Below are 17,047 nucleotides of genomic sequence, written 5' to 3' on the forward strand. Positions count from 1 at the left end.
TCACTAGCTCATAGCATCAGGTATTTTGAAGGTCAGAGGAGAGGGGAGAAGAGAAACGTTCTCTGTTCTCAGCAGGAGGGTCTAGCTGCACTCACAGTGTGATTCAGCTCTGCCTGTGTTCCCGTTTGGTTCCCCAGCTCAAGGGAGCTGTCTCTCATGTTACCCAGGGAGAATAATGTGTCCTACACAAGTAAGACCCAAACAAGGTAAAAGGAAGAAGCAGGGATACCTCAAAAGGGTCAGCAATCACAAGGTGGAAAAGGACCATGGCACTGTGTACAAATCTCCATCCTTCCTCTGTGAGGTGATCTCCTCATCTAGACAGTGAACCCACGGAAGGTGGGACTCTTCCAGAATACCGATCGCCCTGATGTCCTACCTCTAGTCACTGTTCCGCGAATCCGGTGTCCGTGGCAGGGATGGGTCTGGAGGCGGAGTGACTGCACACTGCAGGGCTGGGTGGAACCCGTGGCATTTGTCTTTTGCATAGTGGGTTCATGTACACAACTGAGTATCTAACTAGGAGTATTATGTCAATAACAAAAAGTGTCAGTTCTCGTCTCCTCCCAATGCTGATTCTTCCCGGTGCCTGACATCCTCTCGCCAGTTAATATGTGTCAGCGCTTTAGGTGGCTGCACTGGATGGCTGGCCAATCACGTCTGATAATGGAGACTTGCAGCCAGTTAGCGTTGGCCAGCCATGGACCACGCTGAGGGATCACAGCAATGAGTTTATTTATTTATTTTTAAATAAGTCGGCTTTTATAAGCTTGTCATTCTGCTGTCTACAGTCCCACATAGGAGGCATGCAAGACTCATGCTAGGAAATTGGGAAATAACTTGCACTTCCATGTTTCCAAGAACGTGTTCTGCCTGCAGCGCAGGACCACACACAGTGGTGGGTGTCAGGTTGGTGGCAGGATGGCGGCAGGGGAACCTGACGTCTCTTTCCATGGGCCTTCTGGGGCAGCTCCCACGCTTCTGCAAGGCAGATCAGCCTCCTTTTGCTGGAGGCTCTTTGTTGCCCTTCCCCATCTCTGAATGGTCTGTCTGGTTCCCTCTCAATTCCCTATGACTATGGCCCACCACTGAAGCTCACATCTCCTCAAAGCATAGCTCTTACTCCATTTCTCATGCTTACGTCCCCTCTTTCTACTGATATGTCCAGCGTGTCCAATCCAGTCACAATTTTCACAACTTGGCTGTCCAATCACCTTGTCCTGAAGATTTCCTTTATCAGACTGACCCACCTGGTTCATCTCTCCTGCATTTGCATGGGCATACCACCGTCAATGGTGTGCAGTCATGGTTGTGAGCTGTGGAGCACTTCCTACGTGCCTGGGGTCGGGAGACATTCGCTTTTCCCATGCGCCCATGTGACGTTGAGAGGGCCCAAAGTTTGATGTCTTTGACCTTATATCAAATGTTAAATGTACTCATCAGTACAAATCTATCATGAGTCATTTCAACAAGCAGAATGTGTCTTTGAGTTCTTTGTCCTAACTTCCCATGCCACTGCTCTGAGCACACAGCCTGTTCTCCTGTGTGCTTTATGGTGGTTACTGCCCATTGTGAAAGCTGGCAGAATGCATCCAATCCCACCAACCTTCCTCCCCCTCTTTGATCGATCAGCAAACACATTGGGAACCTCTTCTGAGACCCTGGTGAGGTCTGAGGCACCAGTTCTGTAACCGTGTGGGAACATTAGAGATGTTGGGGTCGCACGCTACTGAACTGTTCTTGGGTTTTTGTACTGATGCTGTTGTTGAGGTTGCCATTGATGTTTTTATGAAGATGCCCTTCTGAGGAGAAGGAGGCCCATAAATAATATATTCAATGCTCTCTCCTTTAAATCATCCATGGTATAACTCCAGAACAGCTATCAGGTACCAACACTCATTTTATATATTTACATGGCTGCCATATGGATTTTTTGACTCATAAAAATCCTCATATCTGATGACTCAGTATTTCCTAGCATTCAATTCATGTAAAAACCATCACTCAGTGAGCATCGAATGACTGGAGTTGGCAGGGAACTCCTCAGACCTCCCAGATAATTGTAATGGTGCTGGCTCCATTCTTGCTGTCTGAGTTCCCCTCAGTGAGGGGGCCCTTGGGTCCTCCGCTCTGAAGATACAGAGTTCTGAGCCTTACAATGCTCTAGGATTCAGTTTCAGAGTTTATAGAGCAAACACCCAGGTGTATATATATTTATTTGTCAATTCATTGTTTAAGGACCTATTGTGTGTTGGTGTTGTAGCAGGTGTGAGAATTTCATCCCTTTTTAAGAATGAATAATATTTCATTGTATGTGTATCTCAGTGTATGTTTTGAATGTAGAATTATCTTGCCTCTTCCTTACCCCTTGCCCTGAGAAGCAGCTGACCAGCCTGTCTTTTCCCAAACTACCTGGATTATGTTCCCCAAGAATCATTAGCTTTACATTCAGAGTCACCCAGGAATTAACTGATTGGAGATCATTTTCACTACAAACTTTAACCTTGCCTGTTTGAACATGTATTTTAAAAATAATAGGTTTTTGGGGAGATTGCAGTCAGCCTTTCCTTTTTTTGTGACACAGAGAGAGAGAGAGACAGATAGGGACAGAGAGACAGGAAGGGAGAAAGATGAGAAGCATCAGTTCTTCATTGCAGCTCCTTAGTTTTTACTGATTGCTTTCTTGTATGTGCCTTGACTGGGGGGAGGGCTATTGCAGAGCAAGTGACCCCTTGCTCAAGCCAGCAACCTTGGGCTTAAGCCAGCGACCTTGAGCTTCAAGCCAGTGACCTTTGGGCTCAAACCATTAACCATGGGGTCATGTCTATGATCCTGCGCTCAAACCAGCAACCTTGGGGTTTCGAACCTGGGTCCTCTACATCCTGGTCCAACACTCTATCTACTGTGCCACTGCCTGGTCAGGCAGTCAGCCTTTTCTTTAAAAAGCACTTTTGAGGCCCTGGCCAGTTGCTCAATGAATAGAGCATAAGCCTGGTGTATGATTGGCCTGGGTTCGATTCCTGGTCAGGGCACACAGGAGAAGTGACCATCTACTTCTCCACCTCCCTCCCTCCCTCTTCTTTCCTCTTCTCCTCCTGCAGCAGTGGCTCGATTGGTTAGAGCGGATAGCTCCCTTGGAGTGCATCAACCTCAGGCACTAAAAATAGCTTGGTATTTGAGCATCAGCCCCAAATAGGGTTGCCGGGTAGTTCCCTATTTGGGCACATGCGGGAAATTGCTTATCTCCCCTACTCTCACCTAAAAAATTAAAAATTAAATAAGTTAAAAAATAAAAAGAACTTTATTTATGACTGGCATGGCTCTTTCAACACAGCCTATAAAGACATACCTGTGAGTCATAGTATGTCTTCTTGAAAGTGCTTTTGCCTTTTCATTTCTCCCTCCACCCATGGCCTGCTTTAAGTTATCTTGCATAGTAATGCAACACAGAATTTTATTTGCAGACCTGTCCTAACTATCACCACTGCCCAGAACTCACTGGGCCTTTTACAAGGCGTGCAGGCGAGAACTACACTCCGGCAAGGGACCCAGAATGTTTGAGGAATGTGGGTGTGATACAAGGGAAATGAAAAGCTCTCCATGTCCCCCACTGCTGGGATTACATCATGTCAGGCAGTTCTGCCCCAGATTAAGAGTCTCCACAAATAAAATCCCCCTGAGAAAACGAAAATATTATCTGCAGCTGCTGCTGGCATATGAAATACTTCTTTATGAGGCCATAAAAATACATCCTTCACTTTGGAATTTCAATCCAGCCATCCTTAGTCTATAGTGGCTAACAGCAGATTTCATTAACGTTGCTCTGTGGCCCTTTAGAAATGCACCAGTAACTCACAGCGGCATGCATTCAGACAGTTGTGAGTCATGATGCCACCCTGCCTGGCACTTTGCACCTCCATTCCAGCCAGTCGTCCTGTAGACTGGGAGCACTCAGGTACTGTTTGGGGAGCATAGCCGGAGATGCAGGACTATGCCGTGCTGGCCTCAGCAGGTGTGCCGTAGACCCTGTGGCCCATGTCTCTCTTTATCATGCAGGGTTAAGTAATGCGGTCCCCTCCATCTTTCTTTTTAATTAAGTGAGAGGTGGGTAAGCAGAAAGACAGACTCCCACACCAGGATCCACCTGGCAAGCCCTCTACTGGGCAATGCTCTGCCCACGTGGGGCCATTGCTCTGTTGCTTGGCAACCGACCAACTTGCTCTAACCAATTAAGTCATGGCCATAAGAATGGAAGAGAGAAAGAGAGAAGGAGGAGGGTGGGTGGAGAAGCAGATGGTCATTTTTTTTTTGAGAACCCTGACCAGAAATTGAACCCAGGACATTCACATGCTGGGCTGATGCTCTACCACAAGCCAACCAGCCAGGGCCATGCTCCCTTTTCTCAAGAGCGCTTCCACATTTCTTTCTCTCATTTCATTGTGTCTTCACCTGCATATTCACTTCTTTGATTTTATTGGGGCTGGTCAGGGAAAGGTGGTTTTGCCAGTGGAAACACATTTCAAGTAGTCCTTCTTGGCTTGCGTAATTATCACCTGCAAGCTCAGTCTTCTGGCCTGCACACAAGGACAGTGGTAAGATTTCCTGCAGGCTTGGTGAGGACTACATGAGTTTCATGCTCTGGAGCACTGAACATCGTGCCCACCCCGCTGATGTGTCAGTGAGGGTCCCCACCTCCCCTCTTCTGTACCACACACACCAGGCGCAGCAGGGAAAGGGCTAGCTGTTTCCCTCCCCACTGGCTTTGTTTCCACTTTCTTCTCCATGACAGCGACCCCAGAGCATGCCTGCCCTCGTGATGGTGGGGGGGGGGGGGTGAGTGTCACCAGCCAGAACAGTTAGTAGGGCAGACCTCTCATCGTCGCCTCCATGTGATGAGCCGCAGATGTGCACTGTGCGCTGCTCCCTCTGGGAGGGTGTGACACCTTGATCCTGGGTCATAACCCTTGGCTCTTGACTTTGGCAGTGTAGGAGGTGGTCCTTCTTCCCCGGATCAGTTGCTCTGTTTTTTTTGTTCCCTCCCATCCTGGGAAATTCTAACATCTTCTCGTTTCTTCCAACACACAAATATTTATGTTCCACTTCATGGCTTCACATTTTAGAGAAAAAAACAAACACAAGGCTTTAGTGGGAATCTCCAGTTAAGAAGGACTGGTAATGCTTTTCCTCTGTGCTGCTGATTGAAGAAATAGAATTGGCTTATTAAAGGTACACTATAATTTAAAATAAATAAAAGCTAAACTAAACTGAAGAGCTTGGCTGAGGACGAAGAAGAGTAGAGGAGACTGCATGGCTTGTCTGCTTGAGTGACTCATTCATTCTATCATTCATCCAGGCTGTGTCACCCCCGCTCTGAGCTAGGCACTGCGCGGTGTTGACCCCAGGGCTGAATCTCAGGTGTTGCCCTTAGTGTGATCCTTAGTGAGGAGGTAGGGGGCATTTTTGGGCAGGAACATTTTGGTTTGATGAGCCACAGAGGAAGCACAGAGAGAGAAGGAAAGGTGTTTTTCCTTCTTGACCATCAAGCCATATTTAAATCTGTCTACCTTGTGTCATAATTGATAGGTAGAGCAAGGCATCCTAGTAAAATACTGTTGCCAACTTAACGAGGATATCCAAATTCTTTTTTATTCCATACTGGAATGTCAGCTTAAAAATTTAAGTTAGAGTTAATCCTTCATAATTCAAAGAAGCATTTTCATTCACTAGGATAATTCTAATTGAGAATTCTAGGAACAGAGTCATTTTCAGAGACATAAATTGTAATACACAAGTGATACTCTGTTTTTGTTTTTATTTTTTTACTGTTTTTATAAAAGGTTATTTATGAGCGTACTACTCTTTATCTCACCTGATTATTCGTTTCTGGAGTCAGCTGCTGCCGTGATGTCCTCCCCTCCCACCCCTCCCAACACCTCCCTCTTCCTTTGTGTTCCCAGTTAGCCCGGGCCTCTCCTCCGGGCTTCTCCCAAGTGTCATCAGCAGCACGTCGGTGTTCCCTGCTGAGTTTCCTGTGACTGTTCGATTTGCCCTGTTTCTTCCCACTTGATAAGAGTTGGAGTGGTCAGCAGCACAGAGAACGCGCAGTGTCACCCGGGCCCCTGCGGCCCCTCGCTGACGTGCCCTCTGTGGACGTGCCTGCATTCCTTCGGCATCTCATTCTTCCTTTTCAAGTCATTTGTTTGTAGCTTAGAAATTAGTTCAGGTCAATATGGTTTGAAAGCAGAATATAAAATCATTTCAAATCATTTTTTTAGTGTGATCTCTAGCTTTTAGAGAAGATGGTTCCATTACTTTGTACAGTTATTCAGCAAACATTCACTGTAGGCCTGCTGTGCACCAACTAAAGTTCAGTACTAAAGATGCAAAGATGGACATACGCAGGGTCCCCTGCCTCCTGGTGGGGGCATGTCAGGGCCAATCATGTTCTTGATGTCACCTCCCCAGGACCCAATGGCTGCATCCCTAATCGAGCAACGCCCAAGAGTAAGTTTCTCCTCTAGTCCTGTGTCTCCTCATCTTGTTAGATTCTCTTTAATGCCCCCTTGAGCACTAAGGGTCGATATCTAATTATTGCACATTTTTCTTGGAATTGCACGATCACAGCATGGGTCTACCAGCTACAGGTTGCACTTAAAGTAAACAAGGGAGCTCCAGGGTGACTGGTTCTGCAGGAAGGAGCTTGGAAGTCACTGCCCCATCCTAACACATAAAAAGCTGAACAGACTAAAAAATCAACTCTTCTTGAGTCCATGGGTGGGGGGGAGGACACAGGGCACACTACTGAAGAGACATACAAGCCCATACAAGGAGTGGTGGCTTCCCAGTGCAGAAACTCACAAGCAATACAAGAGAGCAAAGGCTGTCTCTAACCAATGGTGCTGAAACAGCTGGGCACCCAGGTGCAGACGAAGGAATCCAGACCTGGCCTTACCCCTTTCACAATAATGAACTCAGAATGGATCTTGAGCCTAAGTGTAAAATACAAAAATATTAAAGTCCAGGTGACAGTGTAGAGGAATCCCTGGAGTGCCTTGTGTCTGGCCATGACTGTTTAGGTGTGGTGCCAAAATCATGATTTGCAAAAGAAATAACCGATAAGCTGAACTTCATTAAAATAATGTTCTGCAAAAACAATACCAAGAGAAGTGGAGAAGCCACACACAGACTGGGAAAATATTTGCAGAAGACACATCTGTTATGTAAAATGCACAAAGATTCCTTAAAACTCAACAGTCAGAAAACAAACAACCCGAGACAAATGGGCCAAAGGCATAAACAGACCCCCTCACCAAAGAAGATATACAGATGACAAATAATCATATGAAAAGATGCTCCCCATCATGTGTCACCAGGAAATGCAAATCAAAACCATGATGAGATACCACTGCACACACATTAGAATGGCAAAAACCCAGAACGTTGACATCACCAAATTCTAGAGAGGGTGTGAGCCGCAGTGCTCTCGTTCATTGCTGGTGGGGATGCAGAATACTACAGCCACTTGGGGAAACAGTGTGGCAGTGTCTTACAAAATGATACACGCTCCATGACCTGGCCATTGTGCTCCTTGATACCCACAGAGTTTGAAAACGGATAGCTACTGAAGAACCTGCATGAGAATATTCATGCCAGCTTTATTCATAGATTGCCAAAACCTGAAAGCAGGTGAACAGATAAATGAACTGTGGCCCAGCCAGACAACGGAACAGTATTCAGCACTCAAAAGAAACTGAGCCGTGTCCGGCTATGAAAAGACATGGAGGGATCTTAAATGCATATAACTGAGTGAAAGGAGGCAACCTGAAAAGTGACATACTGTAGGGTCCTAGCTTCGTGACATTCTGGAAGAGACCAAACTATGGAGTCATGAAAAAGATCGGAGAGTACTTCGATGAAGGCAGTGCACAGGGGATTGTTACGGCAATGAAAATAGTCTGTAAGATTATGTAAAGGTGGATACATGTCATTATGTATTTGTCCAAACCCAGGGAGAGTAGAGCACCAACAGGGGCCTGAAGGCATAAACTGGGTTGTGGGTGTGTCATGTGGGTTCATCCTTGGTGAGCTATGTCCAAGGACATAACCAATACAAGGGAGCGAAGGTTGTCTCTTTAACCAATGGTGCTGAAACTCACCTACTCTGGTGAGTGATGTTGATGGGGGAGGGCTCTGCATGTGGGCGCAGGGAGCACTCAGTTCCCTGAGAAACAAGGTAAGACGAGAGAGTCTCTGTGCCTTCCCCTCAGGAAGCAAACTGGGACTGAAACCTGCCCTAAGAACATCAAGTCTCTTTTTTGAGAGATAGTAATGAAATAGACAAAGGGCAGTCAAACAGAGAGTGCTTCATTTAAGAGCTTCTGCCTCAAATTTAAATTTCTGAGCCTCTCATACAATCTGCTTTTCTCTTTCCCCATAATTCCATTCATATGTTGTTCATCAACGTGAACTTTGGGGTTTTGGCTCCCAGTTAGGTAAAATATTTCATTTAACCTAGCAGAACCCACTCCAAGCAGCCTGGGAGTAGTTAGGCAGCCTCCCTCCCTCCCAGAACATGGAGAGGCTGTGTGTGTGTGTGTGTGTGTGTGTGTGTGTGTGTGTGTGTGTGTGTGTGTTTTCCTTGTCTTAAGTGGCAACATGTTCTGTGCCTGTTCCAGGAGCCAGTGTGCCCCAGCCTCCACCGGCCTGATTCCCGCTCACAGCCTGACAGCCGCAGCCTGTCGCCATGCCTCACGATGCTCTCAAGGACAAGGACGCGGGGGCATGATTGCACTTGCCCAGCTCTGGGAGCAGCCTCATCCCAGAGCTGCTGAGACGGCCACGGGCTACTGCTGGCAGGTGGAGAATCACGGTAGAGTAGGTTCTGTGGCCAGGCTTCCCATGTGTGACCATGATCAGGAGTCCAGGGTTTTCTGCCTATCTAGGAGCACTCAAGTTCCCTGAGAAACAAGGTAAGACGAGAGAGATCGTAAATGGGCTTCTGTGCGTCTTTTTTTTTTTTTTTTTTTTTTTTTTTTTTCTGAAGCTAGAAACGGGGAGAGACAGTCAGACTCCCGCATGCGCCCGACCGAAATCCACCCGGCACGCCCACCAGGGGCGACGCTTGCCCACCAGGGGGCGATGCTCTGCCCCTCCGGGGTGCCACTCTGTTGCGACCAGAGCCACTCTAGCGCCTGGGGCAGAGGTCAAGGAGCCATCCCCAGCACCCGGGCCATCTTTTGCTCCAATGGAGCCTCGGCTGCGGGAGGGGAAGAGAGAGACAGAGAGGAAGGAGAAGGGGAGGGGTGGAGAAGCAGATGGGCGCTTCTCCTGTGTGCCCTGGCCGGGAATCGAACCCGGGACTTCTGCACGCCAGGCCAACGCTCTACCACTGAGCCAACCAGCCAGGGCCTTCTGTGTGTCTTTTATAAAATAAAGAATGCCTTCCAGTTCCCCTTGTCTTCCCTGCCTCCAGTTAGCTCTGCTGTTTTCCCAGAAGGCACTGTAACTAAATTGAGCTTATAAATGAGCTTACCTTGGGATTGCTGAAAAACGTGATTTTTTTTCTTTCTCTGTTATAACTTAAAGATATTACAAAACCACAAAAGCCTTCCTGTAGGCAAAAAAAAAGTCAGTTCAGTTGGAATGCCCAAACTTTGGATCAAGTTCTGAACTTTAGCTAAACTATTTTTCTAAACCCAATGCTATATATTAAATTATTTCCAGTAGGCGGTGGTGAGTGTCTTTTTATTAAATATTCATGGGGAGCAGTTTGGAACAAAGTGTTGTCTTTTTCTTTTTTTTCTTTTTTTAGAGGCTTTCTTTGCAGCACAGGCAAATCTGTGCTCTCAATTTAGTCACAAATTCAGGACTCTGACCTTGTGCAAATGAAGCAAGCACTGAGGTTGTTTTGAATGTCACATGTGAAATTCAGCCACAGTATAGAAAAGTATATTCTAACACAAATGCACTGTTAGGTAGTGATTGAGATCCTTCAGGCCTCAGTAATTCTCTTCTGTAGTATGTGATAGCTTTTCAACTGAGTGCTCATTGTAAAACATATATATAACAGGGTATTTCTATAATCAGGATAAAAGCAGTATGCTTTTCATTTTCTCCTATTACTCTAGTTGGTCAGACTTTCCAAATTCTAGGATACTGGATATATTTTGATGGATAATGACATGTCAGCATGTGGTGTGTTTTTACCTCCTCTTCCTTGGGCTTCTGACCGCAAACATTAACCAGAGAAAGGCATGTCCTCGCGGAAGGTTTCTCTAAGTGTCTACCTGTGGCTTTCTTGGTGGACAGATGATTTCTCTGCCCAAGGCTGCAACACTGATGACTTGCCACCAGACCAGGGATAACTGCACGCGGTTTTGATTAACTGGTTCACTTAGATATGTGCTTTTGCTGTGTGGGATTGTTCCCAACTGGCATTGCGTAGCATCTATGTTGTCTTCACAAGTAAATGCGTGGTTTATTTGATGTGTTGTTATTATTTAGGATTCAGTGAGGGCAGTAAAAACATAGCAGAAGCATTCCCCAGCTTTCCTCAGCCCCTTCCCAAGCCTCCTCCCACACAGCCTTTAAAAGCATCTCAAATATTACAGACAGTGATGACCTTTCTGGTTACCTTGGCCAAAATTTAAAACATTTTTTCTCCTGGTATAAGTGTATAACTGTTACTCTTGTAGCTATATGAATTTAAATGATAGCATTTAAATATGTGATTTTTTTTTACCCTCAGATTATGTTGAGTTTCTTTTACTAGAGAAACCCAAGTAAATCTCGCCTGTGTAAAATGTATATTATTTTGTTCTTAGAAGATGTCATTTTTTTTTATTCATTATTCTTGTCTGGTTAATGGTTTTCTTTTTCTTAAATGATACATTTAAAAGGAGTTTAAAGAATTTTCTTTCACATTGAGTTTTTTTTAACTGTGTAGTTTTCTCAATCTTTCTTTCTTTCTTTCTTTCTTTCTTTCTTTCTTTCTTTCTTTCTTTCTTCTTTCTTCTTAGATTTCAACAAGAAAAACTTACGCTTTATTGGATTCCCATGTCAAAGAAAAGTTCCAAGGTAAAGTGCTCGTCACTCAAGGACTTTTGTTTTGCAGATTTGTAATGGCTTTTAAATTTATTTCCAAAATTTCCAATTTATGCATGTAAGTGTTCGCCAGTATATGTTCTCTCCAGAGTTTGGTTTGTGAAAATAGAAGCTCATTAACCAGCTCATTTCACAGCACGTTCAGCCAGCAAAGATTCTCTCTCATGCACTTAATACTGTTTACAGAACCACAAACTCGTGAAGAGCTTTTATCTTGTTTTTCTCATACCTTCCTCTAAGCATGGGATGTCCTTTTGCAATCAGTCCATCAAGTCAGGGAGCTTTTGATGTTTTAAGAAAGGATTTAGAACGGCTCCAAAAGGAGAAATGCACCCCCATGTCTGTGGCAGCATTGTTCACAATAGCAAAGATCTGGAAACAGCCCAAGTGTCCATCAGAGGACGAGTGGATTAAAAAGCTTTGGTACATATAATATATGGAATACTACTCAGCCATAAGAAATGATGACATCGGATCATTTACAATAACATGGATGGACCTTGATAACATTATACGGAGTGAAATAAGTAAATCAGAAAAAAAAACTAAGATGAATCCATACATAGAAGGGACATAAAGAGTGACGTCACGGAAATGGCGCCTTGAGCAGCGCGTCCGACAGCTCTCCCCTAAATCACAACAAATTTATCAACTAGAAACAGAAAAATTTATCCTCGGAGCATTCCGGAGTTCCACACAAACTGAAAGCGAAAGGACTGTTACCACTTGAATCTGAGAGACGCGGGTGTGGAGGAATCTACCACAGGGACGTTCTTTCAAACCGCAAGGAAGTGCGCCTGTGGTGAGTCAGCCCATATACTTGGGAACCCCGAGCCGCCGCGAGCGGCCACGGCGAACCGCCACCGCGAGCGGCCGCCACGAGCCGCGAGCCGCTGCGAGCAGCCGCGCGCACCCAGTCCGGTTGAGCACCGCTGACGTTCCCAGCGGCCCGCACACTGCGAGTGGGGGTCGCCGGCCACCGGTGCCCGGAGCGCCCCATTCGCGCGCATGCCTTGGGCATTCCACGCGCCCAGGGCGCCCTGCTGGCCCGCACACCCAGGGGGCTCCATTATCCTGCGCCTGGTGCGGTCCAGCCGCCAGCGGCGGGGCGAGCGGGAGAGGCTTGGGAGATTCTCTCCGTGGGCGGGGCACCTCACCCAGCCATTCAAGCTAACAATCAAGCGTTGGGGGAGGGGCGCACGCAGGCAGCCTAAAATACCTTCGGAAGCACAGCTGCGTCCCAATCACTGAAATTAGCTTAACCCATGAAATCTGCGCACCCTCAGTTCTATTTAATAAGATCTCTCTCAGTTCAGCGATCCAAGACAAGAGGCGTGATATTTTTTAGTGCCTCTCGCTAAAGGGGCGGGGGCAACTTCTGATTGATAGAGCCTCCATATTCAGGGATAAACGCTAACAAGAAGGACTTGGCAGATAATAAGGTCTATACTACACTAGTCGTAAGCAGAGACTAGTGCCTCTTCTTCCCTGCAAAAACAGGCTACAAAGTGTGGAAAGCCTGGGTTGAGAGGTCCAACTAAATGATAGGTGCTGAACAGTCACCTTGACAACAATTGACTCCCACCCCCGCCTGATTACACTGGAGGCCCTGACTGTCAGAGCCTTTCCCAAAGCCTTGCACTGAGTGGGGATAGAGTGGGGATTTCCCAGCTCTTTGAGCCTCTTACTCCCCAGGCAGAAGCAGTTGCAGCCTTATAGCTGGATCACCAGGCTGCTAATTCAGAAAGGGGGGACTAGGAGAGAAAATCCAGGAAAGCAAACTCTCTCATCGTTGGACCCTGCAAACGCCAACAAGCCTTTACTTCCAGCAAGACTAAAGCCAAATATATGACATTGCCATAGAATCCCATCAACTGCAAATCCCTACCTAAGAGTGACACAGGGGCAGAGCCTGGGGTACAGAGTCACCGACCAGGAAGAGGGAGAGAAAAGAAAAAGGAAGAAGTTAACCTCTCAAAATCAAGAAAAACCCACAGACTTTACAACTTGATCCACTAATTTTTTGTTGTTGTTGTTGTTGTTTGTTTCTTCTATCTTTTTGCCTTTATATCCTCCACCTCGGTCCTTCTATTCTCTGCCCATCTCATGCTTCCCCTTTCTTGAACTACACTACCCATGAGTGTTGCATTTTATTTTTCTTCTTCATCCTCACCCTCCTTTAAGGTTATACTCCAAAACACTTAACTCTCACTCTCTCCTCTTTTGTTTTTTTTTTTTGTCTTGCTTTATTTTGTTTTTTTCTCTTCCTATTTTATTTCTTCCTTCGTTGTTCTCTTTTTCTTATTTTTTCCTTTCTATTCGTTTTTTCTTTTCTCATTTTACTTTCATCCCATATAATCCTCAATCACGAACAAATAAGTTAATTTGGGACTCAAGGCTTTTTTTTGGCTTTATTTCTCTTTTTTGCTTTTGTTTTTATTTTTTTTTTATTTTTTCTTGTTTGTTTATTTTTGTGGCATTTTGGGTCCTCCCAACCCAAGGTCTCCATTGTATTTAGTCTTCGCTCCACTTAATACAACAGATTTTTACTTATTATTTTTATTTTTTCTTCTTTATTATTCTTTTTTGGTCCTTTTTTCTGGTTCCCTCTTATCCCTCTCATTATATCTCTTAGTTGACTATCACTTACAAGCAAATCATCTTATGCTTGTCTAAGATTTTCTTCCTTTTTTTTTTTTTTTTTTTTTTTTTGCATTTAGTAGGCCCCTACTTCCTTTTTTTTGCCCCTTGAACTCTTCACCCCAAATCAGGCCCTCCATTATAGGCACGATATTTCCCTGAGGAGGGGAGAGGAGGGAAAGAGAAGAGAGAAAAAAAGGGGGAAATAATAAATTATTACTGGTTTTTTTTTGTGGGGTGTTTTACCTTTTTTTTTTTTTTTTTTACTTTTTACTCTTTATTAATTCTAATTAGTGCTATCAATAAGACCACCCTCAGATGCCGATAAGAAAGAGGAAATCGAATATTATGGATACAAAAGAAAGAGAGGTAACACAAATAGATGTGGAAAAATCTATGGAGAAAAGACTTAACATATTGGAAGCCTTGGAGCTAAATGACAGAGAATTTAAAATAGAAATCTTAAAAATACTCAGAGAGATACAAGAAAACACAGAAAGGCAATATAGGGAGATCAGAAAACAACTCAATGAACACAAAGAATATATTACCAAGGAAATTGAAACTATAAAAACAAATCAAAGAGAAATGAAAAACTCAATTCACGAGCTGAAAAACGAGGTAACAAGCTTAGCTAACAGAACAGCCCAGATTGAAGATAGGATTGGTGAAATAGAAGACAAACAACTTGAGGCACAACAGAGAGAAGAAGAAAGAGACTCAAAAATAATAAAAAACGAGAAAGCCCTACAGGAATTGTCTGACTCCATCAGAAAGAATAACATAAGAATAATAGGTATATCAGAGGGAGAAGAGAAAGAAAATGGAATGGAGAATATACTCAAACAAATAATAGACGAGAACTTGCCAAGCCTGTGGAAGGAACTAAAGCCTCAAATTCAAGAAGCAAACAGAACACCAAGTTTTCTTAACCCCAACAAACCGACTCCAAGGCACATCATAATAAAGATGACACAAACCAATGACAAAGAAAAAATTCTCAAGGCAGCCAGGGAAAAGAAGAGTACAACATATAAAGGAAGGCCTATTAGATTATCAGCAGATTTCTCAGCAGAAACTCTACAAGCTAGAAGAGAGTGGACCCCAATATTTAAAGCCCTGAAAGAGAGGAACTTTCAGCCAAGAATACTATACCCATCAAAGCTATCCTTCAAGTATGAAGGAGATATAAAAACATTCACAAATACAGAAAAGATGAGAGAATTTATCAACAGAAAGCCCCCACTCCAGGAAATACTAAAGGGTGTTTTCCAACCAGATTCAAAGAACAAAAGAAAACAACACCACAAGTAACAGCTCCACCAAGAACACAATAAAACCAAACTTAAACTGTGACAACAAAGGAAAAAAAGAAGGGAGAGGATGGAGATTAATAGTAGCAAAGGATGATGAAGTGCAGAAATACTTATAAGATAGGGTACTACAATGAATATGGTAGGTGCCCTTTTCATTACTTAATGGTAACCACCCTTAAAAAAACCACCACAAAAACACTTGACTTAAAAAAGGTAGCAACAGAGGAAAGAAGTATGGAACACAAACAAACAAAAACAAATGATAGAAAAACAAAAGAGAAGAATCAAATTAGATACAAAACTAACAGAAAGCAATTTATAAAATGGCAGTAGGGAACCCACAAGTGTCAATAATTACACTAAATGTAAATGGATTAAACTTACCAATAAAAAGACACAGAGTAGCAGAATGGATTAAAAAAGAAAACCCAACTATATGCTGCCTACAAGAAACACATCTAAGCAACAAGGATAAAAACAAATTCAAAGTGAAAGGCTGGAAAACAATACTCCAAGCAAACAACACCCAAAAAAAAGCAGGCGTAGCAATACTCATATCTAATAATGCTGACTACAAGACAGAAAAAGTACTCAGAGACAAAAATGGTCATTTCATAATGATTAAGGGGAAGTTGAATCAAGAAGACATAACAATCCTTAATATATATGCACCAAACCAAGGAGCACCAAAATATATAAGACAGCTACTTATTGACCTTAAAACAAAAACTAACAAAAATACAATCATACTTGGAGACCTCAATACACCGCTGACGGCTCTAGATCGGTCATCCAAACAGAGAATCAATAAAGATATAGTGGCCTTAAACGAAATACTAGAACACCTGGATATGATAGACATCTACAGGACACTTCATCCCAAAGCGACAGAGTATACATTTTTCTCTAGTGTACATGGAACATTCTCAAGAATTGACCATATGTTGGGCCACAAAGACAATATCAGCAAATTTAGAAAAATTGAAATTGTACCAAGCATATTTTCTGATCATAAAGCCTTGAAACTAGAATTCAACTGCAAAAAAGAGGGGGAAAAACCCACAAAAATGTGGAAACTAAACAACATACTTCTAAAAAATGAATGGGTCAAAGAAGAAATAAGCACAGAAATCAAAAGATATATACAGACAAATGAAAATGAAAATACGACATATCAGAATCTCTGGGATGCAGCAAAAGCAGTAATAAGAGGAAAGTTCATATCACTTCAGGCCTATATGAACAAACAAGAGAGAGCCGAAGTAAACCACTTAACTTCACACCTTAAGGAACTAGAAAAAGAAGAACAAAGACAACCCAAAACCAGCCGAAGAAAGGAGATAATAAAAATCAGAGCAGAAATAAATGAAATAGAGAACAGAAAAACTATAGAAAAAATCAATAAAACAAGGAGCTGGTTCTTTGAAAAGATCAACAAATTGACAAACCCTTGGCAAGACTCACCAAGGAAAAAAGACACAGGACTCAAATAAATAAAATCCAAAATGAAAGAGGAGAGATCACCACAGACATCATAGATATACAAAGAATTATTGTAGAATACTATGAAAAATTATATGCCACCAAATACAACAATCTAGAAGAAATGGATAAATTCCTAGAACAATACAACCTTCCTAGACTGAGTCATGAAGAAGCAGAAAGCCTAAACAGACCAATCAGCAGGGAGGAAATAGAAAAAACTATTAAAAATCTCCCCAAAAATAAAAGTCCAGGCCCAGACGGTTATACTAGTGAATTCTATCAAACATTCAAAGAAGACTTGGTTCCTATTCTACTCAAAGTCTTCCAAAAAATTGAAGAAGAAGCAATACTTCCAAACACATTTTATGAGGCCAACATAACCCTCATACCAAAACCTGGCAAGGATGGCACAAAGAAAGAAAACTACAGACCAATATCTCTAATGAATACAGATGCTAAAATACTAAACAAAATACTGGCAAACCGAATACAACAACATATTA

General features: G+C 43.4%; 1 protein-coding gene across 24 annotated transcripts in view; it reads left to right on the plus strand.

Annotated features, from left to right (window-relative positions):
- Positions 1-17,047, plus strand: part of SVIL (supervillin) — a 304,969-nt gene that overhangs the window by 158,621 nt on the left and 129,301 nt on the right. For 18 of the 24 annotated variants that reach the window (XM_066280542.1, XM_066280530.1, XM_066280533.1 and 15 more), the window contains one exon: positions 11,019-11,076. The exons of the other annotated variants lie outside the window; for them this stretch is intronic. Coding sequence is in view for 15 of the 18 variants with exons in the window: in XM_066280530.1 (XP_066136627.1) it covers positions 11,019-11,076 (58 nt within the window). In the remaining 3 variants the exon portion in view is untranslated. The remainder of the gene's footprint in view (positions 1-11,018; positions 11,077-17,047) is intronic. 24 annotated transcript variants of the gene reach the window in all.

Source organism: Saccopteryx bilineata, chromosome 5 (genome assembly GCF_036850765.1).
Source record: "Saccopteryx bilineata isolate mSacBil1 chromosome 5, mSacBil1_pri_phased_curated, whole genome shotgun sequence".
Lineage (NCBI taxonomy): Eukaryota > Metazoa > Chordata > Mammalia > Chiroptera > Emballonuridae > Saccopteryx > Saccopteryx bilineata.